This window comes from Leptopilina boulardi, unplaced genomic scaffold (assembly GCF_019393585.1).
Source record: "Leptopilina boulardi isolate dan_hultmark-lab unplaced genomic scaffold, ZJU_Lbou_2.1 LbouV2_31, whole genome shotgun sequence".
Taxonomy (NCBI): domain Eukaryota; kingdom Metazoa; phylum Arthropoda; class Insecta; order Hymenoptera; family Figitidae; genus Leptopilina; species Leptopilina boulardi.
The window spans coordinates 3962358-3984665 of record NW_026137874.1 but is presented as its reverse complement, the minus strand read 5'-3'; the positions used below and the strand labels follow the sequence as shown (position 1 = coordinate 3984665).

General features: G+C 30.2%; 6 protein-coding genes across 14 annotated transcripts; 3 read left to right on the top strand and 3 right to left on the bottom strand.

The window, feature by feature from the left end:
• Nucleotides 1-124: 124 nt before the first annotated feature.
• LOC127283354 (E3 ubiquitin-protein ligase HECW2-like) lies at nt 125-6990 on the bottom strand. 3 transcript variants are annotated; one of them, XM_051308151.1, is made up of 10 exons: nt 6809-6990; nt 5249-6310; nt 4314-4601; nt 4037-4235; nt 3427-3965; nt 2990-3345; nt 2705-2902; nt 1646-2605; nt 1427-1562; nt 125-398 (listed from the first exon to the last, which is right to left on the bottom strand). In XM_051308151.1, exons 2-9 carry the CDS (start codon nt 6254-6256, stop codon nt 1451-1453), a joined length of 3660 nt encoding a protein of 1219 aa, XP_051164108.1. In that variant the 5' UTR covers nt 6257-6310; nt 6809-6990; the 3' UTR covers nt 125-398; nt 1427-1450. The 3 variants fall into 3 exon arrangements, with proteins under 3 accessions (XP_051164108.1, XP_051164107.1, XP_051164109.1); XM_051308150.1 differs by having other exon boundaries at nt 125-1562; XM_051308152.1 differs by lacking the exons at nt 5249-6310; nt 6809-6990 and adding an exon at nt 4729-5138 and having other exon boundaries at nt 125-1562.
• Nucleotides 6991-8061: 1071 nt separating this feature from the next.
• Nucleotides 8062-9471, top strand: LOC127283510 (signal recognition particle receptor subunit beta). The gene is made up of 4 exons (XM_051308453.1): nt 8062-8338; nt 8425-8591; nt 8789-8928; nt 9071-9471. The coding sequence occupies exons 1-4, from the start codon at nt 8245-8247 to the stop codon at nt 9405-9407; spliced, it is 738 nt and encodes a 245-aa protein (XP_051164410.1). The 5' UTR covers nt 8062-8244; the 3' UTR covers nt 9408-9471.
• An 89-nt stretch (nt 9472-9560) lies between these two features.
• On the bottom strand, nt 9561-15503 carry LOC127283507 (uncharacterized). Of its 7 annotated transcripts, XR_007843364.1 has the most exons (8): nt 15340-15503; nt 13339-13648; nt 12872-13012; nt 12176-12373; nt 11908-12093; nt 11314-11821; nt 10029-11201; nt 9561-9843 (listed from the first exon to the last, which is right to left on the bottom strand). XR_007843364.1 is itself a non-coding variant. In XM_051308445.1 (7 exons), exons 2-7 carry the CDS (start codon nt 13543-13545, stop codon nt 10492-10494), a joined length of 1950 nt encoding a protein of 649 aa, XP_051164402.1. In that variant the 5' UTR covers nt 13546-13648; nt 15340-15503; the 3' UTR covers nt 9561-10491. The 7 variants fall into 7 exon arrangements, 6 of the variants coding, with proteins under 6 accessions (XP_051164402.1, XP_051164408.1, XP_051164403.1 ...); XM_051308445.1 differs by having other exon boundaries at nt 9561-11201; XM_051308451.1 differs by lacking the exon at nt 15340-15503 and adding an exon at nt 15147-15212 and having other exon boundaries at nt 9561-11201.
• Nucleotides 15504-16960: 1457 nt separating this feature from the next.
• Nucleotides 16961-18251, top strand: LOC127283512 (protein DPCD). Its single transcript, XM_051308456.1, has 4 exons — nt 16961-17207; nt 17288-17493; nt 17649-17882; nt 18041-18251. Exons 1-4 carry the CDS (start codon nt 17144-17146, stop codon nt 18140-18142), a joined length of 606 nt encoding a protein of 201 aa, XP_051164413.1. The 5' UTR covers nt 16961-17143; the 3' UTR covers nt 18143-18251.
• A 153-nt stretch (nt 18252-18404) lies between these two features.
• LOC127283511 (pyridoxine/pyridoxamine 5'-phosphate oxidase-like) lies at nt 18405-20262 on the top strand. Its single transcript, XM_051308455.1, has 6 exons — nt 18405-18646; nt 18855-19011; nt 19110-19209; nt 19284-19337; nt 19645-19844; nt 19906-20262. The coding sequence occupies exons 1-6, from the start codon at nt 18619-18621 to the stop codon at nt 20069-20071; spliced, it is 705 nt and encodes a 234-aa protein (XP_051164412.1). The 5' UTR covers nt 18405-18618; the 3' UTR covers nt 20072-20262.
• Nucleotides 20075-22154, bottom strand: LOC127283509 (histidine protein methyltransferase 1 homolog). Its single transcript, XM_051308452.1, has 6 exons — nt 21959-22154; nt 21194-21439; nt 20872-21032; nt 20534-20784; nt 20294-20409; nt 20075-20228 (listed from the first exon to the last, which is right to left on the bottom strand). Exons 1-6 carry the CDS (start codon nt 21996-21998, stop codon nt 20191-20193), a joined length of 852 nt encoding a protein of 283 aa, XP_051164409.1. The 5' UTR covers nt 21999-22154; the 3' UTR covers nt 20075-20190.
• Nucleotides 22155-22308: the final 154 nt, after the last annotated feature.

The window sequence follows — 22308 nt, the reverse complement described above, 5'->3', positions numbered from 1 at the left end:
TTTCTACAATGATAAGCTTGCATTACTGTCTGGCAGCTTCTTATCTTTGCGCCCGACTTCTTTTTCTATCAGTCAATTTTGATTTCAGTGTGTGTTTCTTTATACAAAAAAAACAAATTTATAATTCATTTTCATTTCTTTTATTCAACTTTTCATAACTTACAATATTGCTAAAAGAAAATAACAGTTAAATCTAAAATCATTATCTGTTACTGTAAGGTAAGTGTGGATATTTTTACAGATTTTATCAAATGACTTTTATTTGAGAGTATATTAAATTGATTAACTTTACACCTTAATGAGATTTCAAAAATTCTGCAGAAAACTGACACTCATCCTATAGTAAGCGGTGTGCATTCTCGAGTTCGTGGGCTGATCCATAGCCAGTTGTTTTAACTCTATAATAATGATGAATAACTGTCTAATCAAATTATATAATCGTTTATTTTAATGTCATGAAATTTAATTTTACGCTTACGAGCTTATTCCTGTAAGGAAGTAATGTGTTATTCTTAAAATGAAAACTTTTGCGCCATGATGTTTATACCTTCACTGGCGGTAATTGCTTATTTCGCATCTGCTTTAAATGCACAAAATGATAAAATTTCCAGGCAGATAGAAGAAAAAAGATTTTACACACTATAATGATCACACGAGTATAAATTGGCAACTGTATTCTCAGTTAATTACTCTATATACATTCATTATGTCTTTATGCGGAGTACATATATTTTCATATCCTTCAGTGTTTACCGTCTATTACATATTTATTATATGTATATATAAATATTATAATTGAAAATTTAAACATTAGCTAAACAACATTTAATAAAATTTCTTATTACATGCATTTAAATATTTATTCGTTGTTGCGTAGAATTTTGTATTTTTATTCAATATAACGATTTTTGTAAAAATTTTTCATCAAATTAACGATAAACAGAAATGTATTTTTTACTTAAAAAAATGACTGGATCATTCACATATTACGTGATACATATTTGAGGTAATTTACACCCCCTCCCTCCCTTAAATATATCATGTAATATGTTGTTGCTGACATTGTGAAAAGGGATTTTTCATAGAATTTGATACATAAGTTAAGTTATATTTATGTACATGAGAAAAAATTATAAAAGCTCTTAAAAAAGGTGAGCAATGAAATAAAGTATTATTTTTATTATTATTATTATTTAAGTACTTTATTTGAATTGCACTAAACGTAGATTTTTTAGAAATTGTTTTATGATTTTCTGTAATTATGCAACTAAAAAACGTATTAAACCCATGTATAATGAAAACTTCCTAAAAATATTTACATTTTGATTTTCATAATTTTTCCAATTATTATGCTCATGTTACGAAGTAGAATATTAATTTGGGAGATGTTATATTTTATGTGAATTTAAATATTTTTTTTATTTACCTGACATTGTAATTTTTGAATATCTTATTCTATTCCAAAGGTACAAGTTTCCTCTACTGCCAGCAATAATTTTTCATATAAAATTTCTGGAGTCGGATAAGGTGGAAGATCCAAACGATTGAAACAAGTGTGAGCTCTGTTTTTTCATCAAGAAATAAGTTATTACTTAAGTACATACTAATGAATAGCGATTTTTGAAATAAAAATGTTACTTTTTACCTTGGTAGACTGTTTGGTTTCCCCCATTTCTCAATGCAGAATTTTCTAGGTCCTGTAGATCCACGTAAAGCTGAAAATCCTTCATAAGGAATACTAGACGTTCCAGTGACAAACTGCAATAGTCTTAGTCTTTGTTCGTTTGTAAAATGAGTAATACTGCTCCAAAACCATTCCACTACAGGGTGAGTATCATGATAACCACTTCTGTACTCAGTATGGGCTCTCCAGTCATTTAGATCTATTTCGGCAGCACCAGCTATTACTAGTTCTAATTCTCGTGCATCAAATACTGAAACTAAACGAGGATCAACAACTTCATAAAAACCTCTAACCAAAGACTCTGTTTGCTCAGCAACTCCTCTTTCTAAACGCCAACGCAAAATACGTTCCAAATATTCTTTCTTATTCTTTTCAGTTACTGAAATATTTCTGCCACCAGGTTTTAGTTCTCGCTCTGTTACTTTTCCTAGTAATTCTTCAGTCACAGAAAAAGTTAACTCTAAAGGCTCTATGCTTATATCTTTTTCCTTAATCCACAATAAACTTTGGTGAAATTCCTGATCCAAGCTTTCTAAATCACTTAAACTTGCTGATATTTTCAAGAGTGCTTTATAAAAAGGTCTTGTGAAAAAAGCATCAAGTAAGTACTGATGAACTAATGCCAATCCTAAAACTCTTCCTGAAAATCTAAACCAGTCATGGTAATTATCTACAAAGGCAGACATCGGTGACACTTGAACCGTGTAAGTATCATTAGCTGAATACTCAAATAAACCATAATAAGGATTAAAGAGTTCACGTGATAAATGAAAAAAAAATTCTCTAGACGGTCCTCCGTAATCCAAGCCTTCTTCATGATCAAAAATTACAACAAGTTTTCCCTTTTGCAGATCTTTTTTTGATACTGCCATTATATGAGTAAAAGCGTCTTCCAATAAGTGTTCTCGTCTGATGTGCAATCTGTATAAAATATATCGTAGATGAGATCAATTTTCCGCTGGCTTAATAACTATTGACGTATGAAATTGTCTCAGGGCAAAAATAAGTTGAAAGACTTACTTCAATTTACCGGGACCTTGACCATAACCTTTGCTTTCTAGTTTTCTGTAAAAAGTGCGGAGTTTTGCTTCAAAATCTCTCCGATACGGAGCAGGTGCTCTGGCTGAAGCTCTAGCTAAACCAGGAGAGGCATGGGGACTGCTGAGAGGAGATCTTCCAATACCAGGAATATATGACATAATTTCTTGCTCAAATAAACTAAAAATGAAGAAAAGATTTTTAATAAATGCTTAAAAACATTTCATTCACATTTCGAGAAGTGCAATTCTTAATACATAATAGTACCTTAAAAGTAATGCCAAAGGGACATCATGCCCTAAACGTTGCAAAGATGTGGATCCTTCAACTCGAATTGTATTAATTTTTTCTTTCAAAGCAACATTTTGACTAAAAGCTGAATGTCGTTCTTTGAGAATGTCCATTATGTTTGGTTGGCGTAAAAAAGCTACAACCTTATCATTATATGCTACGGGAATGTCGGGTTGAGCAGTCGTAACTGCAGTTGCCGAAATCACTGGTTGCTGTGTTCTTGGTGGAGGAAGTGGTACTTCTTCAGCACTTGTTCTCGGATGTGTTGCTTCCGTCGGTAATCTTGGGTCAATAAATGATGTTGTTTTTCTCATATGATTAATAAAAAATCTCTGAAAGATTATATTGTAAATGAATATTCTGATTGGGTGAAATTTGATAACTATTGTTACTAAATTGAAGGGAAAACTTACTTTGCCATTTCGATCTAGTTTTGATTCATAACCAACTGGTAAATCTTTATTTACGTCTGCGAACAAATTGACTAATACTACCAAATCTCTGTTGTGTTCATATCGTGGAAACACCGTGGAATCTCTTCTAATTCTATTGATTATATGTTTTAGGCTTGAATTGCGATTATACAATTCCATAGCGTCTGCATTAGTATGGAGAACTGTAAAAAAGTCTGGTCTACTTAAAAATAAGACTGCGGGTATTGTGATTACACCAGAAGAATCAAATTCACTTCTATTGTTAGTGTTTCTTTCAGTTGGCCTATCACTGTTGGTTTCAAATTGACTAGGATTAATATTCGAGGAACTGGGTTCTTGATCAATGTCTTGTCGTGAAATAGTCAGACGCACACTTTGATATCGCCTGTCAAGTTGTTGTCGACGCAGGTCACAGCCTAAATTGCGCGAGGTTAATCCAGGACTTTGCCAGGTTGTTGTGCGATTAACATGATCTATGTAAAATACTCGACCGTGACTATCAATACGAGCTTCCCAAGCTATAAAATAAATAATTCATCATAAAGTAATAAAGATAGATATTAAATAAATATTTGGTCGTAAATCTTACATGCAGGCAAAGGTTCTTCAGATGTTAAAGTTGACTTGGGAGAAGGACAAATTGGTAATGGACGTAATGGTTTTGGTCGATGTGTTGGAGTAGGCGGACATTCAATTTGGCTGCTTGTTCCAGGTTCAGGTCTTGTCAATTGTCTATGAGATCTAGGTGAACTTAAAAGTGCTATACTTTTGGTAACAGCCGTTCTAGTCTGTGAATAAAGAAATTCAAGAAAATAACTTTCAACAATGTTATTCAATTTTTAAATAAAAATGAATGACACACTTACCTGCTTTAAATTAGGACCTTCATCAACATCTACAATTTCAAATCCAAAGCAATCTTCGGGTCGCATTGGAGTCTTAAGATTGCATTTCTTAGGTAACTCGGGTGGCGTACTCAATATAGCTGTTGTCCTATAAAGAGGTTTATGAGCTGATCTAGGTGGTAATGGAGGAGGATTCGGATATAAAGTTTCATACAATGATTCAGGCGTTGAAAGACCTGCTGTGCTTCGCCACAGTTGATAATATTCCACTCCTTCCTTCCTTGTTATTTTATTTATATTATATGATTTCTATAATTATTTATTTATATTATACTTTTTCATTTTTAAACCTCATAGATTACATGAAATTACTATCAGTGTTTAGAAAATTAAAAAAGCAATAAATTTCTAAGCACATACAACACACCGAATTTACCTGAAGCTCGTTACTAGGAGGTTTTAGGGGTCGTTGATTACGAATCTGGTGCATACACAGAAACCTCCGAGGCTTGGACGTCTCCTATTTGCAATAAGTTGACGGTGAAGATGGAAAAGGCAGAGAGTCAAATCAAAGGAAAGTGATAAGCGTCAATACTAAATGTTGACATATAATCTTGCCCTTGCTATAAATGTATTGTTTGTAATTTTTCAATTATACAATACACCGTACTTTCCTTTCGGCGACGTTATCTCCATACTTTGGACACCATGCCAGAGCAGTCCAATCCTTGGAGATTCCAATGTATTCAAAGATTTATCAAAGCTATCGAAACCTTGCATTTTGGCGTTTTCAGGAGTAATGCCATTAAGCAATATGGAATTCTGCAACCAGATTCGTAATCTTTGCTCATATCTAAAACATAATTGTTTTGATGGATTTGCATGAAAATTAATCGGTATAAACACAATTCTACTTGCTTAATTATTCTTGTATTTTACTTAACATAAAATGTTACCTTCCTACACCTGCCATGTTTACTTGAAGCTTGTTGAGATTCAGTTTCAGAATTACTTCCATCACTACTATTAGACGAATGAATTGATCCTTCGATACCTTCAAACTGATGGACGTGATTTGAGGACAAATCAGAAACGACTCCTGCATTTTCTTCCAATTCTTCTCTTTGAGCCTTAGCTACTTCAAATAAATTCACTAAACTTGGTAATTTAAATGGCTTATTACAATCTATTTTTATATTTTCATCATCTTCTGTCATCGTTTTAGGAATTATTGCTGAGGTGCATAAAGGTAAAGATATCGCACCTTCCATGCAATCATAATCATTATGCACATTTAAATTAACAAAACTCTTCGTTTTTGTAAAATTATGAGAGTCGCACTTTGCAACGTTCAAACTGATATTGCTATTTGCATCATCTACATTCGGAATACAATTTATATCAAATAAAAAATTTTCTTCATTATCAGGATGTGTTGATTCTATATTTTTCTTGTATTCATTTTCTACCATATTTAACAATCTTTGTTTTCTTCGAGTATTTCCGTGACACTGAGTATTAGTTTGTAAATAAGTATTATTTACCATTTCTGTAGATGTACTTTCTACATCTTGCACTGATGATGGATTACATTTTACATTTTTTTCTAAAGGTGTAATAGAATTTTCTATTACTTTTTCTCTTGAATCAGAAGCACATCTTGAAGCTTCTGCTTTATTTAGCCTAACTTCTTTTATATGTTCTTCTTCTATCTCTTCTTGTTTAATTCTTTGAGAATCTCTACTTTCCACTGCTTGACTTGTAGAGACCAAAATGTTATTATGCTGTAAGAACACTTTTTCGTCACTTACCGATTCTAATGAATTAAGGTCTAATCCGTAAGCATTATCTTGCATATTTTCTGAAGCACAAGATCTACTAACAGATATAGAGGAATCTAATATTGTATCTGATTTTTCTTGATGAGCATCTTCTCCATGTTCATTTCCCTGCTCAGAGACCATTATGATGATTTTTAGTTTATAATTTTTAAATTCGAAGAACGCAACTCTCGATACCTAATTTAATTAAAAATTATTAACATTAAAATAAATATACAATATGCTTTAATTTTGATAATCAAAATTTATTTTAAAAATTATTATTATATAAATGTATACTAAATATTAACATCATTATTAACACTTTCCACATTCTTTTCTAAACTATATTGTATTTGAATACTTAAATTTTACTTCATTCTATTAACAGAAATATTAATAAAATTTTATTAAATATTTAGAAATCATTTTCTGTCAAATATAAAATAATTCAAAATATACTTTATTAATATTGTGTACATACAGTTCATAAATTTTTAGTGATTTGTTGGTTATAGTTATACTACATTTACAGAAAATTTTAATTTTATTTATATAAAATTAATAAAATAATAGAAAAATGAATCAACAATTAATATTGTAAACTTATTTATAAGTAACTAATAAAAACCAATACTTTTGATTAACATTAAATTTCCAAGTGTTTCCAAGAGATTTATTTTTTTTTAAACTTACTATTTAAAAATGATTTGCAACTGTTTTAATTTTAGTCATGGCAACATTTTTGATCTCTTAAATGTACTAAAAAATTATTCCGTCATTCAACTACAGAATTAAAAAAATTATATCTTAAACTACTAATCACTTTTTTTATGTTGCTTTGTAAAACACTGGTGTGAAAATACAGTTACATTAAATGGAAATAAATTTATTCCAATATATATATATATATATATATATATATATGGGTTAGGCCCAGTTAACCATACCTATAGGTGAAATTACATATGGACACGTAAGTAGAAAACTATGAGTCCAAGAGATGTAGACATATATCCCTATCTCTTTCACTCTAATAATTTTCCGCTTATCACTTTCTGTCTCCATGTGATTTCACCCTAAGGCTGCAGTCCCATGGCAGCGTTTTGCGTTGCGTTTTGTCACTAGATCATGAGTGTAAAAGAGATGCAGATATATGTTTGCTATGTTTACACTCAGAGTCTAGTGACAAAACGCAACGCAAAACGCTGCCATGGGACTGCAGCCTAAGGAGTACCTTACGGAAGCGCCTATGCGCAAGCCCCGGCAAGTGTGCTTGCTGAGATTTTTGTTTAATAATGGAGAGAGAAAGAGGCATATACTTTCATCCTTGTTACACTCATTGGTATCTGAAATAAGGCCTGAGCAGAATAGAACGTAACCGCAATCGCAATCGTAAACGGATGAATGAGTTAGAGAAGGATAGTCATACATTGTTATTCTTCTCTTACTAATTCTTCCGTTTGCGATTCCGGTTACGTTTCTATTGTGCTTAGGACTATACTGCGTCACGCCATCTAGTGAGTCTTATTGTGGCGGACATGTTTTCATTCCGTCTTTCTCTAACATATGTTTAAGAAAGAGATACAAAACCAAGATGGTTGTCACAAGAAGGCTCAGGCGTGGGTCAGTTTCACGTGATTTCTGATCCCAATTATTCAACGCAAAAGCAGCGTTCAAACGCAATCAAGTACGACCCATATTTTTCAGCTTCGATTTTTGACTTTGTGTACATACAATTCTTCAAGGCGGTTCTAGAATAGGTGCAAAAGCCAAGTACAAGTGCAAGTCCAAATGCAAATCTTATGAGTGCAAGAGAGATAGATAGACTGCCTATCTCTCTTGCACCTATTCTGGAACCGCCTTCATGTGATTTCGCCTTAACGTAATTTGGTAAACACACAGTGCACTAGTGCAGTGATAATAATCAACAACTATTGTAGACTCAACTTAAAAATTAGTGAAAGCGAACACGTTGTAACACGTGTGTATCGTACAATACAACATACGCATCTTTAACAGTCACCAGTTTTCCTTATATGCATTATTTAATTTAAATACTCTTCTAACTGTTTTATAATGAAAGTAATGAATTTGTTACAATAACTATTATCAAATACAAAGTAATAGTTATGGAGAAATTAGTGAAACCAATAACCGAAAGAAATACTGAATCTCAGTTTTTTGGAATTATAGTAGCTGTATTTTGTGTAATATTAACACTATGTAAGTATGATGTTTATATATATATATATATATATAATTTTTATTTACTTATAATAAATTAAAAACTTGAACAAATTTATTAATAGTTTTAGTTACTTTATGGCGGAGAAGAAAGTCTGCCGGGAATAGTATTCTTATTACAGGCCTTAGTGATGCTGGAAAAACGATACTTTTTTCACGATTATTGGATTCTAAATTAATTTCTACTTATACGTCTGTTAAAGAGAACACAGGTGACATCGTTATAAATAATGTAAGGCAAATTTACACGTTTATGAAATATGTATACTTTTTCTGCAACATCTGTCTGTAAAGATGATTTTGAAAAAATAGCAGCAATTTATAAAGTGATATACACTGTTATTTGGATTTTTATTACAAATGACTAATTTGGATCAAATGTGTTAAATATATATTTTTTATATACCAATAATTTAATTTATTTTTCAGCATTCTTTGCGTATTGTAGATATTCCTGGTCATGAAAGATTAAGATACAAATATTTTGACAAGTATAAATCTTCTGCCCGTGCTTTGGTATATGTAATTGATGCCGTAACATTGCAAAAAGATATTCGTGATGTTGCAGAGTAAGTAACGAATATATGTTATAATTATATTTTTATTTATTTTTTTTTTATTTTAGATTTCCCGTGTACACTTTTTTCTAGATTTTTACGCATTCTATTTTATAATTATATTTACGAGTACTTTAAAATTTGTATTTTTTAGGTTCTTGTACAGTTTGTTATCAATTATAAATATTAATAGACATATTCCTATACTTATATTGTGTAATAAACAAGATCAAACGATGGCTAAGGGGTGGAGAGTTATTAAAACTCTCCTGGAAAAAGAAATAAATTTGCTTCGCTTAACTAAGTCCAGTCAATTGGAATCGATTGATGATTCATCTTCAAATGCTTTTCTTGGAAAAATTGGAATTGATTTCGAATTTATTCATCTTAATATGAACGTTCAATTTGCTGAATGTTGTGCATTCAACAAAGATTCAGATTCAATTGCCGATATTCAAGAGTTAAATATGTGGTTAAAGAAAATTATTTAAATTATTTATGTAAATTATATAATAAAATTTATTTTATAATAAATTATAGTTAAAATAAAATAAATACTGTGTTCAACTTGCAAGTAATTTTATAAAGTTGTTTGGACAATAAGTAATTTCATGAAGGAGGAAGAAGAAAGACGTAATAGTATATCAAACTATAATGATTATTTATTCTATTTGGGAATAACTTACAAAAATCTCATTATCAATAATTAATACCTAACATTCAATGTTGCGAAATAAAAATTTTATTTTTTGACATTGTAAACATATTTAAAAGTAGATTAACAAAATTTTTTATAAATATTATCAAAGTATTTTAACTTGTGTTTTCAATTGGTTCTTTAAGAACCAAAGTCACAGAGTTGTTGATTAATATTGCTGCTACAATTGCTTATGTTTGTTCAAATCTTTTGTTTCTGGCCCTCAAATTCTATAATGAAATTTTTCTTTACTTTATTAGTGTAGTAGACATTCTGACAATGTCGAAATTGATATTGTTTTTAAATGTAATTGAAATAAGTATAAACAGAAAAGAAAGATATTGTAGACAACAATTAATAATTTGAGGGACATAAAATGAAATGGTTTTATGAACTATAAGCAGTTAGTACTTACATTAAAGTTCATTGTAGTTATGCTCATCTATTATTTTTAAATGTGACAAATGTTCTTAACATCCTTCTAATGCTGTACTTGGGGTGGTTTCTTATAATTTCATCCATGTTGACAGGAATGATAATAATAATAATGATGATGATGATGATGATGATTGGTATATGAGAATAAAAAAATAAAGATTAAAAATTATTATAGATTATGGCATTTAAATTAATTGTTTAACCTGTAAAATGTGAATTGTACTAAAAATGAAAGGCATTATTTCTTTAATGATTTTATAATATTCGTATCTTATATTTAGCTACAGTTTAGACCATGATCTTTCGCATTATAGTATATGTTCAAAAGTGAAACACCTTTTAATAACATTAGCTCGAAATTATTTAATTATTCATTACAATGTTGTGCATGTAATAAATAGAAAGAAAAGTTTGTAACACATTAGATCAGTCATTGACGTTCAAGGTGTCTGTCTAAGAATAGGTGTGAATCCAGTACAAGAATGCTTTAATACATCACCGAGACACTTATTACCACGATTGTCACTATCCGCAGACAAATTGTTAACTGCATATCTATTATTTGTCGAGTCTACAGGATAAATGCAAGGTTTGGGACAAAATTTGCCAGTTGAAAATGACCGTGAAAAACTGGTTTCTGGCTCTGAATAGTCCATGGGATCTTTATTTTCATCAGTGGATATGCGTTTACTCGAACTTTCTTCTTCATCGGAAGAACAAAGATCAACAACCATGATCGCACTAGTGGATTTTGAATGCTTTACTTTAGTTCGGTGTCTTTTGACAGTAATACTCGCAGGTCGTACGGAATAATTGTTTGATCGACTGTGGACGATTCCAGAAACTCTTCCAATTGGAGTCAAAGTAGCCATAGCCATTTCCTCTGGCACTATTTCTTCATCGTCAATGACTATAACTTCTTCCCCATGGTCCATTGGATGTCCAAATGTAAATTGGCCTTGGTTGGAATTAATTGCCGCCTGCTGCCTTTTCAAACTACGTAATCTTGGTCGTGGCACTTGACGAACGGGACTTTTATATTTAGATGGATCATGCTGCAGTTCCTGTATTTGTTCCTGATTTAGTGAGGTCATACTTACGTAAATGGGTTGACAGGCTACGTACAACAACTGGGACCGTATATTGAGCACTGTAAAAGTTATAAAAAAAATTATAAAACTTGATAATAGAATTTTCATTTTTGTTTGGATTCGATCAAAAAGTTATTGATTAAGAAGGCAACAAAACTGAAAAAATCATACCAGGTTTGTTTTTAAAATTGTTGAATTTATATTCATGAGAATAAACGTCCTTTCCCAGTTTCTCACGATGAGTTTTGTATGTGATATTCCATCTATCTCCATCTATCATTCTGTCCAGCCATTTCGGACGAGATGAACAAGAAAGTAGTGGAGGTGCTGTCAGATGTCTTTCTATCCTTTCTAGTCGCTCTTGTTGTATTCCTTCGGTCATCATTTTTGACTTTTTAGCCATAGCGATACCAGCTGGTGAGGAAAAAGGAATTGTTGGACACCTTGTCATGTTTACCGCTCCTCGAATTCGACGCGATGATCGGATTGGGTTATTCTGATTAATAAAAATTTCTTTCGACGAATTTGAACATATATTTGTTGATTGGGGTGGAAGTAAATGAAAATATGCTAAAAATTGATTTTGCTCCATTTCCGGCTGAATGCACAAGATATCCGGTGTCGAAGGCCTTGAATTACTGCCACTCTGTTCTTGATCACAGCATATCCTTTCGTGTTCCTACAGTATTCATTTATCAAAAGTAATGTACGAACAACACAAAAATGAATTGTGCTATATATGTATGTATTGATCGTTACAAATACCTTCATTTGATCGAAACCTATCAGTTCCGCGTCACAATTATCACATAAATATATATCATCGTTTGGTGGTTGCACCACAACTAACGAAAGTTGATGTTGTGCTTTCGTTTTACTGGGAAAAGCAGATGTGACTCCATTAAAGGGTAACAACATTTTTCGAGGACTTTCAATTTTCTTATCATAGTTCTGCAAAATAAAAGTTTAATCTTTGTAAAAACTTTTTCCAAAATCATAAACAAATATTTAACGACATGCAAGTACAACACACCATATTCTCATTGCGGAATGTCACCAAAAGTCTTCGGGTACTCTTCAGGTAGAGACTGGTTGTTGAATCCCAGTTGTTAACATATTCAAGGTTTTCTCGTGGATACTGTGTCAAATACGAACAGAAGCGTAATAAATATTCGCTTCTGTGATACGTATAGCACCTAAATACGAGTTTCTTTAAACTCCCAATCCAGTTCTGAAATTCCGTATATTTCATTTTATTATTTAAAATCAATATCTCACTTTAAAACCTTTAAAACTAGAGCAACAAAACTTATGAATTTTCCCTGAAACTTGTTGGATCAGACCCGACGGAATATTTTTTCCAAATGTAAAGTTGTTAACATGATGAGTTTTATTACCATTTCATTAAAACCACGCGCTGGTATAATATGAAAAATTATTGTCAAATATTTTCAGAAACATAGTTGCAAATTATTAGAAAAAATTTAGTTTTGCTCAAGATCATGTAGCATTTCTTTTCTTCATAGTATTATGATACTTGATACTTTATAATGATACACCAAAATAGTGGTATTTACTATTCTTGAGCTCGAATATCAACGTTCAGAATATTACATTCACCTTGAGAAAAATTTTTCTTTAAAGGGCACTTAATGAATTGAGACAAATAAACGAAACTTCTTTCTTCTGTACAATTTTACAGCTTTAATGCAAATTACTAAATACTTACATCGTTAACTGTCTTAGGTCTGACAAAAGGATTTGAAAATTTTACTTCTTTAGGCCACCACTGAGGTTGACGGATTACTTCAGCGGTATCATGCCCCAAAGAACATTGCACCATAAATGTAATAAATCGCTCTAGTTCCAACTGAAATTTAAGAAAATTATTACGATGCATTTAGATCAAATTTCATTGTACTTAAATTATTTACTAAGGATTTATTCCTCGCTCGCTTGATCGTAATTATACTTATTATAATTGTTATATTTAAATATTCAAAACTATATGACTGTGAACCTGAAACACCTCTATTTCGTCCATCATTTGAAAAATATCTAATTTATATATAATATAACAGAGGAAAATAGACTTAATTTATGCTTATACTTTTATATAAATAACCAATACTTTGTCTACGATATAAATTTGTTTTTTTATAACAGCAATGGTTTCTTGTAGAATAAGATATTTACCAGGGTGATTTTTTCTAATGATGTTGGATATCCATTTGCGAATAAAAGGGGGAGATTCGATGTCATAGAACCCTTTTCTGGTGGTCCACCACCATCTGGATCCATATCACCAGTGGCAGCCATCATACTTTCGTCAACATCATTAGGGAATCGGTCTTGTCCCAAGCCAAGCCCGTATCCGTCCTCTTGTAAAGCGGAAAACCTCATTTTATCTAACTCAGCAACATGATGATCTTTCTAATGTTCCTTCTTCAAATTCGTGCATTATATTATCTTGTCAGCAATAATTCTCTAACTGCCTGACGTAAAACTGAAAATAAATAAATGTTTTAATAAATAATATCATCAAATATAATACTACAATTAATTATCATGTTTAATGGTGTTTTCTGTCAACATCAATACTGTATTATATGGATGTTGACAGAAAACAAATAAGTATTTGAATTCATCTTTTGAATAAACCATTTCTAATTAAACAAAACGTCAAAAAATGAAGTCATTATTGCTCACAATTTAAATAGAAATTAATTGCACTTGCTGTATAAGCAGTAGACTGGGTGTCTAACAAGGATTGAGAAAAAAATTCCCTGACTTTTCCTTGACTCCTCCCTGACATTTTTTTATTTTTCCCTGACTTTTTAATAACCTTATTTCTGCTTTCTTTGGACAAAAATATGGTTACTGACATATGTAAAAATAAATTAATTTCTAATGGTAGTGACAAATGGTAATAAAAACCATTCAAGTTTTTTTAGATTAAAAAATTTTAATTTTTGTAGAAATTTACAGAAATTTCCCTGACTTTGAATAAAATTTTGTGAAATTCCCTGACTTTTCCCTGACCGTTAGAAACCCTGAATATTTCTTACTCAGCCAGCTTTTGTCTTTCATTTATTTTTTATGAAGAAGACTATTATTAAATATTTTAAAATACTTTCAAAACTATTATTTTTAAACTGATACATAATAATCTTTACAAATGATTAGTATTTGTCTATTTATTAATTTAATAAGAATTTTTCCAAAGAAGCAACTAATTTTAATTATTATTGAACAGTTCAAATAAATTTAAAATTCCTTTACTTAAGCATTAAAAGCATATCAGTAAAAATAATTATTACTTAAAGTTACAATTTACGTTAAAGATTTCACCTTCCAGCACATTCAGTATTATTTAAATTCTCTAAAACTGTATTTTAAAAATATCAGATTGACCAAATAATTCTTTTCACTTGTTTGGCTAGTAAACTGGACAAATGATCTCTTTTTTTTATTTGAACACATAAGATTGATTTGAAAATATTTAACATATAATTTAAATCACCTAATTACACACACACACACACACACACATATATATATATAACATCAGACCCTTTTTCCTTTGAGCTGACATATTTACTTCCAGAAAAAAATAAATTTGCCGCGCACCTGATGTTTTTATATTAATGGTTTAAGCCGCTTCATTATAAAAAAAAAGAATCTAAAACTTTATTTTACTATTTTACAAAAAAAATTAATTTACAAATTTAATATTTTTTCATAAAGTCTATTAAGAAGTTACAAAAATTATCTATGTTATTTTACTTAGTACGGTATAAACAGCTACGTGCTATTTCATAATGGTAATGGTGGAAATGTCCTTTCGTTCTGAGCGCGATTATGAGCTACACTGACCAAATTGGAACACATTAAAATTAATATAGTTTATGCAAATTACAATACTGAATGTGCATTCTAAAAATGCTTCTTTAAATTTTCAATCAATATTCAATACATTAAGAACAATAAACTAATTATTATACGTTTATTATTATAATAAAACAGTGACGGACGAACTGACAGTTCCCTACCACGATTCGACACTGCACAATAACCTAAGATGGCGGAAAGAGAATTAGACTTTTGGTATTAATAGAATCAAATGAATGTTATCATTATAATGTAAAGTATGAAGATGTAAAAACTAGAATTAGAAAAGAATAATAAAAATCTTACCTTGCTCATAACTTTGTTTTTAACAATAAACATGACGAATCGTTGAAATTGCAATACAAGAGTTTTTTAATAAGAAAAAAATTATATTTCTGAAAAGAACTACCCACAATCACATTAATATATCAGCGCTCCTAGTGGGAAAGCGACGTGTCATGTCTTAGGGTACGGTCACACGGTCTCATTTGTGCACAATGTTTGCATGCAGAAGCATTTGGTCATTATTTTTCTTTTGATTAAACGGCTTTTTGCATAGACGCATTTGGCCATTCACACCTCTATGAAATCACATGGAGTCCTAAAGCGTCAAATTGAGTGAGTGAAAAAAAAAAAAATTGACTATGAGTGCGAGAGAGACAAACATATTTCTTTATCTCTATCATATTTAGGGTACGGTCACAGCCACTGAACTCTATATATCTGGAATGCTGTCTGCCATTGATAATCGCGAGCCGCGAGAGAGGTCTGATTCCTGCATTCCTCTTTATCGGTACAGGTCCATTAGAAAATATTTAACAGTACATATACGTGAACATGACATAAAGACCTGAGCAGAATAGAAATGTACCGAAATCGTAAACGTTAACGCAACCGGAAGAATAAGTTAGAGAAAGACAAACAATCTATATATATCCTTCTCTAATTCATTCTTCCGGTTGCCTTTGCTATTCACGATTCCGGTTACGTTTCTATTCTGCTCAGGCCTTAACACAGTTAACAGTAAACTTTTGAAATGCATTGTACTACGCCTGCGCAGTTTAGCAAGAGAAGAAAAGGGAACGGAATCAGACCTCTCTCTCGATTCGCGACCATCAATGGCAGACAGCATTCCAGATATATGTATAGAGTTCACTGGTCACAGCTCAGCTATCTGTGTAGAGTCGTCATAGTAACGTATAAGAGTAACAGAAATATGAAAATTCTTCATCTCTCTCTCTCTTATACGTTACTATGACGACCCTACTTAGCTGAGCTGTGGCCGTACTCTTATGATCTCTTTCACCCTAAGGGTGAAATTACATGGAGGCGTCAAGTTTCGCCTTCTGTAACGCCTATGATCTTATAGATCATGAGTGGAAAAAGGTTAAACATATATCTCTTTGGCACTCATTGTCTAGTTATAAAATTTGACACTTACGTCTCAATGTGATTTCACCTTAAACATATGGATACGGCCACAGTTCAGCGTTGTCATGACAACACGTACGTAAGACAAGGACAGAAAAGTATTGGGATCTGAAATACTGCGATACGCCATCTGGTGAGAGCCTTCTTGTGGTGGCCATGTTTTCATTCCGTGTTTCTCTAACATACACAAAAGAAAGAGATAAAAAACCAAGATGGTTGTCACAAGAAGGCTCAGGGGTGGGTCAGTTTCGCGTGATTTCTGATCCCAATAGGAATAAACGGCCAAAAGAATTTGTATAATGGCCTAAGCACAACTGAGTTGGGTACGCAAGTCGGATACGAGATATGTAAGTTCCCGCAACCGTCTTTAATTATGCGTTGAAAAACGGTCCGCCAATGTTTCGCTCAACCGTTTTTCAATGCATAATTAAAGACGGTTGCGGGAACTTACACATCCCGTATCCGATCAGTTGTGCTTAGGCCTCAACACTATACTGTACATTGTAGAAGCAGCTTTCAGTTGTGCTCATGGAAATTCATAGGAATGTATGTTTCCAAACAAATCATGTAAACACAAGAACCATGATCCATTTGAGATATCTGTAAAATCAGTATCTTGAATTTATATTTTTACAATTGCGTTTCCATAAATAAATATTTGTTTTATTAAGAACTTGACATGTCTTGTGAAGATTGGTTAAAATGCATCAAAGATGCAAAAAAGACTGCTATTATTCAAAATGGTAACGTTTATACTTTATTATTGTTTTTTGATAATGTATAACTATTGTCATGAAAAGTATGAGTTGAATATTTTCTTTAGGATGTAGAAAAGTCCATTATTTATTAAAAGATAATAAAGAAATGGTAGAAGAATATCACTTAAATACGGGTGTTCTTATTCGAAGAATTTGGAAAGAAAAAGGGAAACTTGGACAAGAAATTGGTTGGAAAGTAGAGATTGGTGATCCTGAACCTAAATTTCAAGAAAATATAGAAATCAGTGGAATTCGAGAAAGTGTAACTGCTGTATGTATACATTGGTTGTGAGATCCATTGATGTCTTCCTTTAAAATTCAGGTCAATATCTATAATGGTTTTAAGGGAAGATTTATGCGTTTCATTGTAAAAGGATTTAATAAATTATTTTTTTTCGATTAAAGTCATTTTAAAAATTTTAATAGCCATCGGTGTCAAGAAGAATGACAAAAAGTGCATTAGAATGGAGAATAAGAAATTTATCATATCCGAAAGACGTTTATTCTGTGACTGCTGAAGAAGATGAAACAATTACAGTGAGGACGAGTAATAAAAAGTACTTCAAAAAGATAGTAGTTCCAGATTTGGAACGCATTGGATTAAAACCAAAACAAGAAAATATTTCTTTTTCTCATCGATTTGACACGTTAATAATATTGGTAATGTTTTACAGTAAAAAATCATTTCAACATTTATGTGTATTTAAAGTATTAATTAGTTCTGTCACAGCACACAGATATCCTGAATATCCAAGTGACGTGAAAAAAGTTTATAGCCATTAAAATAAGTATATTATTTATATAAATCTTTTTTACAGTACAAGAAACCTGCATTGCTTCTTGAAGTGGAAAATAAAATATTAAACGAAGTTGTACAAATAAAAACTAGAAACGAAGATGTCCAGTGCCCTACTAGCTGATTTATATAGTACATTTTTACGTGATTTATTATTACATATTTTAAACCTTTATTTATGTTCAATATTTTATAACACATTTGTATACAAATATAAGTACTTGATTTAAAAATGTTGTTTTCAAAACACCTGAAAATGTTTTAAACAATTTTAGGTCAGTACATTTTAATATTTCAGTCAAAGCCGTTGCCACCTATTTTTCAAACAGAATGTGGGCGTCATGTCCTATTCCCATTTTATATGACAGCGTTTTGCGTTGTGTTTTAGAACTAGTCTGTATGCGAAATCAGGTGACAAATATCCTTAAACAAGCTTTATTCTATCTTAACCTAATAGTGACTAATGTATATGTATAGAAAGTAAAAAATGATAACTAAAGAACCTGTGAATTAAGATAAATTAATAATTTCAACTTATTCATGAAATGTATTAATGATAAATAGAAGATTGTATATATATATTAACACCAGTTGTTTATTATGGAAATTTTCAGTCACAATCTTGCAGGTGTATATATATTCTTGTAGGGTGTTTTCAAACTTATGCTCTAAGTCAAAATAATAATAATTATTATTCGAGTTTTCATTTATAATGCAATTCGCTTAAATTAATTACAGAATATACCTAGTATAATTGGAGCATTTGTCGAAAACGCTAATAATTTATATTATATTTATTACTAATTTTCTGAAAGTAACCTATTTGCATTTTGCAGATATGCGAATTAAATATAAAGATAAAAATGAAACATTTACAGAAGATCAGTTGAACAGTAAAGAGCCATTTGGTCAGTTTAAGGCTTGGTTTGAAATAGCTTGCAATACACCATCTATTTTGGAACCAAATGCTATGCTTTTAGGCACAGCTACAAAGTTTGTGAAAGTTTCTCTTTAATAAAATATTAATTTTATTCTTGTCAGATTCAACTACATAAATGTATAAAAACTTTACTTAATTATATTATTTTTAGAGACGGAATCCCATCTGTAAGGCCAGTGTTACTTAAAGGATATGGTTCTGAGGGTTTCAAGTTTTATACCAATTATGAAAGTCGGAAAGGAAAAGATCTGGTAAGTCTTTAGTTCTTAAATTTTTTTTTAATATTCATTTAAAAAAAAAAAAACTTACGAAATATTTATTTCAGGAAGAAAATCCAAATGCTGCACTTACCTTCTTTTGGGAATCATTAAGGCGCACGGTTACTATTATTTTAAAATAATCATTTCCTATAAAAAAAATTATTAGATAGTAGGGTTAATGGATTAATTTTTTAAAATGTTTTTTTTTTAACAATGCAGTAACATTTTTTCATTCTTAAAAAGTCTACTTTTGTATAATTTATAACAATTAAATATGCTGTATCCGCAATGTAATTTCTTGAGTAACGTTAGACACAACTAATGTTGCATTCACTATACAATATAATGTATGATAACGTATGAAGTGACCGCAAAATGAATACGTAAATCCTACTTCTTTAATTAATTTTATTAAATAATTTTAAGATTCGCATTGAGGGCACTGTCGTGAAGACATCGTCTGAGGATTCGAATACATATTTTCAGAGTAGGCCATTTCCTAGTCAAATTGGTGCATGGGCTAGTAAGCAAAGTACACCAATTGCTGGAAGAGAAATTCTGATGATTCGAGAACGAGAATATTTGTCTCAATTTTCAGATAAAAATGTTCCACGACCAAATTATTGGTATGTTAGATTTCTGTAAACAGAATCACATTTACACATATTTACTTTCTTTCTATTATAGGGGAGGTTATACTCTTGTTCCTAAAGCTGTAGAATTCTGGCAAGGACAAAGTGATCGTTTACACGACAGAATCCGGTTTAGACGTCCTGTATCTGGAGAAAAAATTGATAATATTTTACTCCATCAGGGAGAGAATGGATGGGTGTATGAAAGATTGTCTCCATAACAATTTAATACATATTAAAAAGAATATATATATATATATATATTTAACAAAAAAAATATATTATATGCAAATAGTACAAATTATAATAGAAGTATTACTGCACAAAATGGTGTAATGTATTAACGGTGTGATAATGCGATTATTTCTTTTTGTAGTCCTGAAATAAAAATTTAATTGCATATTTCTTTAAATATTGAAAATATAAAATTTTTATTTACTTGCCTTCATTACTTTTCCAAACTGTTTGTACATTAAATATTTCATCCTTTATTACAAGATCTTGAAATTCTCTCATACTTCCTCCAACGCCGAAGTAATGAGTTTTTCCAGCTACTAAACTAAAATACGTTTAATATGATTTACTTTTCATAACATTTAAATACAACTTAAAAATTTTGTGTTGCAAAAATATAATTGCATCTGTGAAATTTTTTATTTTTTTTAAAACTTTTATTAACTTACCCAAGACCACCAAATTTTAATTTCTGTTTAAAAACTTCATAAAGCTTTTTATGGTTATCTGAATTATAAATAGTTTCACTTGTGAAAATGAAATCATATTTTTCATTTTCATTATTCGAATTCTTAAGCAAGAGAGAAAGAAAAGATTTCCAATCTCCACAATAAAATTTTGTTCTTCCATTATTAATGACTGCATTGCCCAAATTCAAAATAACATTCGGTATAGTGATATATGTAATTACTTCATTATTCTATTGAAACCACCGTGATTAATTCACATTTGTCTATAGTTAATTCAATTTCAATGTGTAATTTTAAAGTTAGAAAATAAAACTTACATAGTCTTGAAAATGAACTGTTGATCCTTTTATTAAGCATAAAATTCCTATTATACCTGATCCACATCCTAAATCCAATACTTGTTTGTTATTTAAATAATAATTTTGCTGGAGTAAATAATTAGCTAAATCATTAGTACACTCCCAAATTTTTAAACCACCTATAAAAATATACATATAAGGACTATCATTTTTCAACTGATCCAACCTTTTAAGGTCTTAAGATAAACTAAAAATTATATCTATATACAGATATTATACGTTTTTTACAATTTCAAATTTTCTAAAATCAACTTACATGCATAATGTTAACTACTCTAACCTTCATATTTAGCAGTAATGAGATCCGAATGTCGAGATTCTGCTTCAACAATTGCTTTATAATTTTCATCTTTTAATTTGGTAACAACCTTGTCTGTTTGTACTAATTTTAATGATATATCAAAAAAACATTTATTTTCATCGTACTCAATACATTTATACCTGCTAGCAACTTCTTCTGGATAAATATGTACTTCAGATGCAATAATCCATTTAATGTTATCATCTGTCATGTTTTCTCCATCTTCTTTTATATTTCGATTTTCATACAACAAATTATTCAATTAATTATTTTCTTAAAATTTGATAAATAAAAATCTTATTTCACATATCAAATAAAATATTGCATATTATTTAAATGTATTAAACGTAATTGATAATTTCAATTACTATTTAGAATTTTGATTTACTACAAATATTTTAATACCTTTTACATTTAACCATTTATTACAAAAAACTACAAAATAATGATTGATTTTTTCAAAGTTCTTTTTCTTTAAATTTTGTTTATCTTCTTATTTTTAATATTTAGGTAAAAAACAAATATATTTATTCAAATGAAATAAATTTTGTTTACAATTGCTAAAATGGTGCTTTTTAAAAAAAAAATATATTCATTTGAATAAATTTTCAATAGAATATTTAAAGATTTTAATTAAAAAAAATATATTTTTTGATTACAATTTAATGGTTAGGTATGTACTTATTTACAAAAATTAGAGAATAAACATTTTTTTAATATAAAACTTGAAAATAATGCAAGTACCTTGAATTGAACAGTCATTTGAGAATCCAAATTTAAACATATTTGTTTAATTATATTTACTTAACAAAAATTATTGTCAGATTTTTGTTTATCTTTTTATTGCTTCAAAAATTCAACAAACTTTCTTGTTTTTATAATTATAATTTATAATCAAAATCATAACCAACATTTTAAAGGTGAATTCACATGGAGGAGGAACGATGGATTGTGTTTCCACTCTCCAAATTCACAACTCGCCATCATTTTGTCGTCTCATAATTCTAGATCAACTACCGCACCCTGTTATAGTGAAAATTTAAGACCATCACACAATAAATTCACGAACGAGATGCATGAGATAGAAAAGGATA

Excerpts from the sequence above, each read along its gene's own strand:
- LOC127283510 (XM_051308453.1), top strand. The coding sequence starts at position 8,245 with ATGGAGAAATTAGTGAAACCAATAACCGAAAGAAATACTGAATCTCAG. Across the intron at positions 8,339-8,424 it reads TTGTGTAATATTAACACTAT|TTTTAGTTACTTTATGGCGG; the intron begins GTAAGTATGATG and ends ATTTATTAATAG. Across the intron at positions 8,592-8,788 it reads GTGACATCGTTATAAATAAT|CATTCTTTGCGTATTGTAGA; the intron begins GTAAGGCAAATT and ends TTTATTTTTCAG.
- LOC127283512 (XM_051308456.1), top strand. The coding sequence starts at position 17,144 with ATGTCTTGTGAAGATTGGTTAAAATGCATCAAAGATGCAAAAAAGACT. Across the intron at positions 17,208-17,287 it reads GACTGCTATTATTCAAAATG|GATGTAGAAAAGTCCATTAT; the intron begins GTAACGTTTATA and ends TATTTTCTTTAG. Across the intron at positions 17,494-17,648 it reads TTCGAGAAAGTGTAACTGCT|CCATCGGTGTCAAGAAGAAT; the intron begins GTATGTATACAT and ends AAATTTTAATAG.
- LOC127283354 (XM_051308150.1), bottom strand. The coding sequence starts at position 6,256 with ATGGTCTCTGAGCAGGGAAATGAACATGGAGAAGATGCTCATCAAGAA. Across the intron at positions 4,236-4,313 it reads AAGGTCCTAATTTAAAGCAG|ACTAGAACGGCTGTTACCAA; the intron begins GTAAGTGTGTCA and ends CTTTATTCACAG. Across the intron at positions 2,903-2,989 it reads CCTTTGGCATTACTTTTAAG|TTTATTTGAGCAAGAAATTA; the intron begins GTACTATTATGT and ends CTTCATTTTTAG.
- LOC127283507 (XM_051308445.1), bottom strand. The coding sequence starts at position 13,545 with ATGAGGTTTTCCGCTTTACAAGAGGACGGATACGGGCTTGGCTTGGGA. Across the intron at positions 13,013-13,338 it reads CATTAGAAAAAATCACCCTG|TTGGAACTAGAGCGATTTAT; the intron begins GTAAATATCTTA and ends CTTAAATTTCAG. Across the intron at positions 12,094-12,175 it reads CATTCCGCAATGAGAATATG|AACTATGATAAGAAAATTGA; the intron begins GTGTGTTGTACT and ends TTTATTTTGCAG.
- LOC127283509 (XM_051308452.1), bottom strand. The coding sequence starts at position 21,998 with ATGTTTAAATTTGGATTCTCAAATGACTGTTCAATTCAAG. Across the intron at positions 21,440-21,958 it reads AAATGACTGTTCAATTCAAG|AAGATGGAGAAAACATGACA; the intron begins GTACTTGCATTA and ends GAAATATAAAAG. Across the intron at positions 20,229-20,293 it reads AGTTTGGAAAAGTAATGAAG|GACTACAAAAAGAAATAATC; the intron begins GCAAGTAAATAA and ends TTTTTATTTCAG.
- LOC127283511 (XM_051308455.1), top strand. The coding sequence starts at position 18,619 with ATGGAAATTTTCAGTCACAATCTTGCAG. Across the intron at positions 18,647-18,854 it reads TTTCAGTCACAATCTTGCAG|ATATGCGAATTAAATATAAA; the intron begins GTGTATATATAT and ends TGCATTTTGCAG. Across the intron at positions 19,845-19,905 it reads GTTCCACGACCAAATTATTG|GGGAGGTTATACTCTTGTTC; the intron begins GTATGTTAGATT and ends TTTCTATTATAG.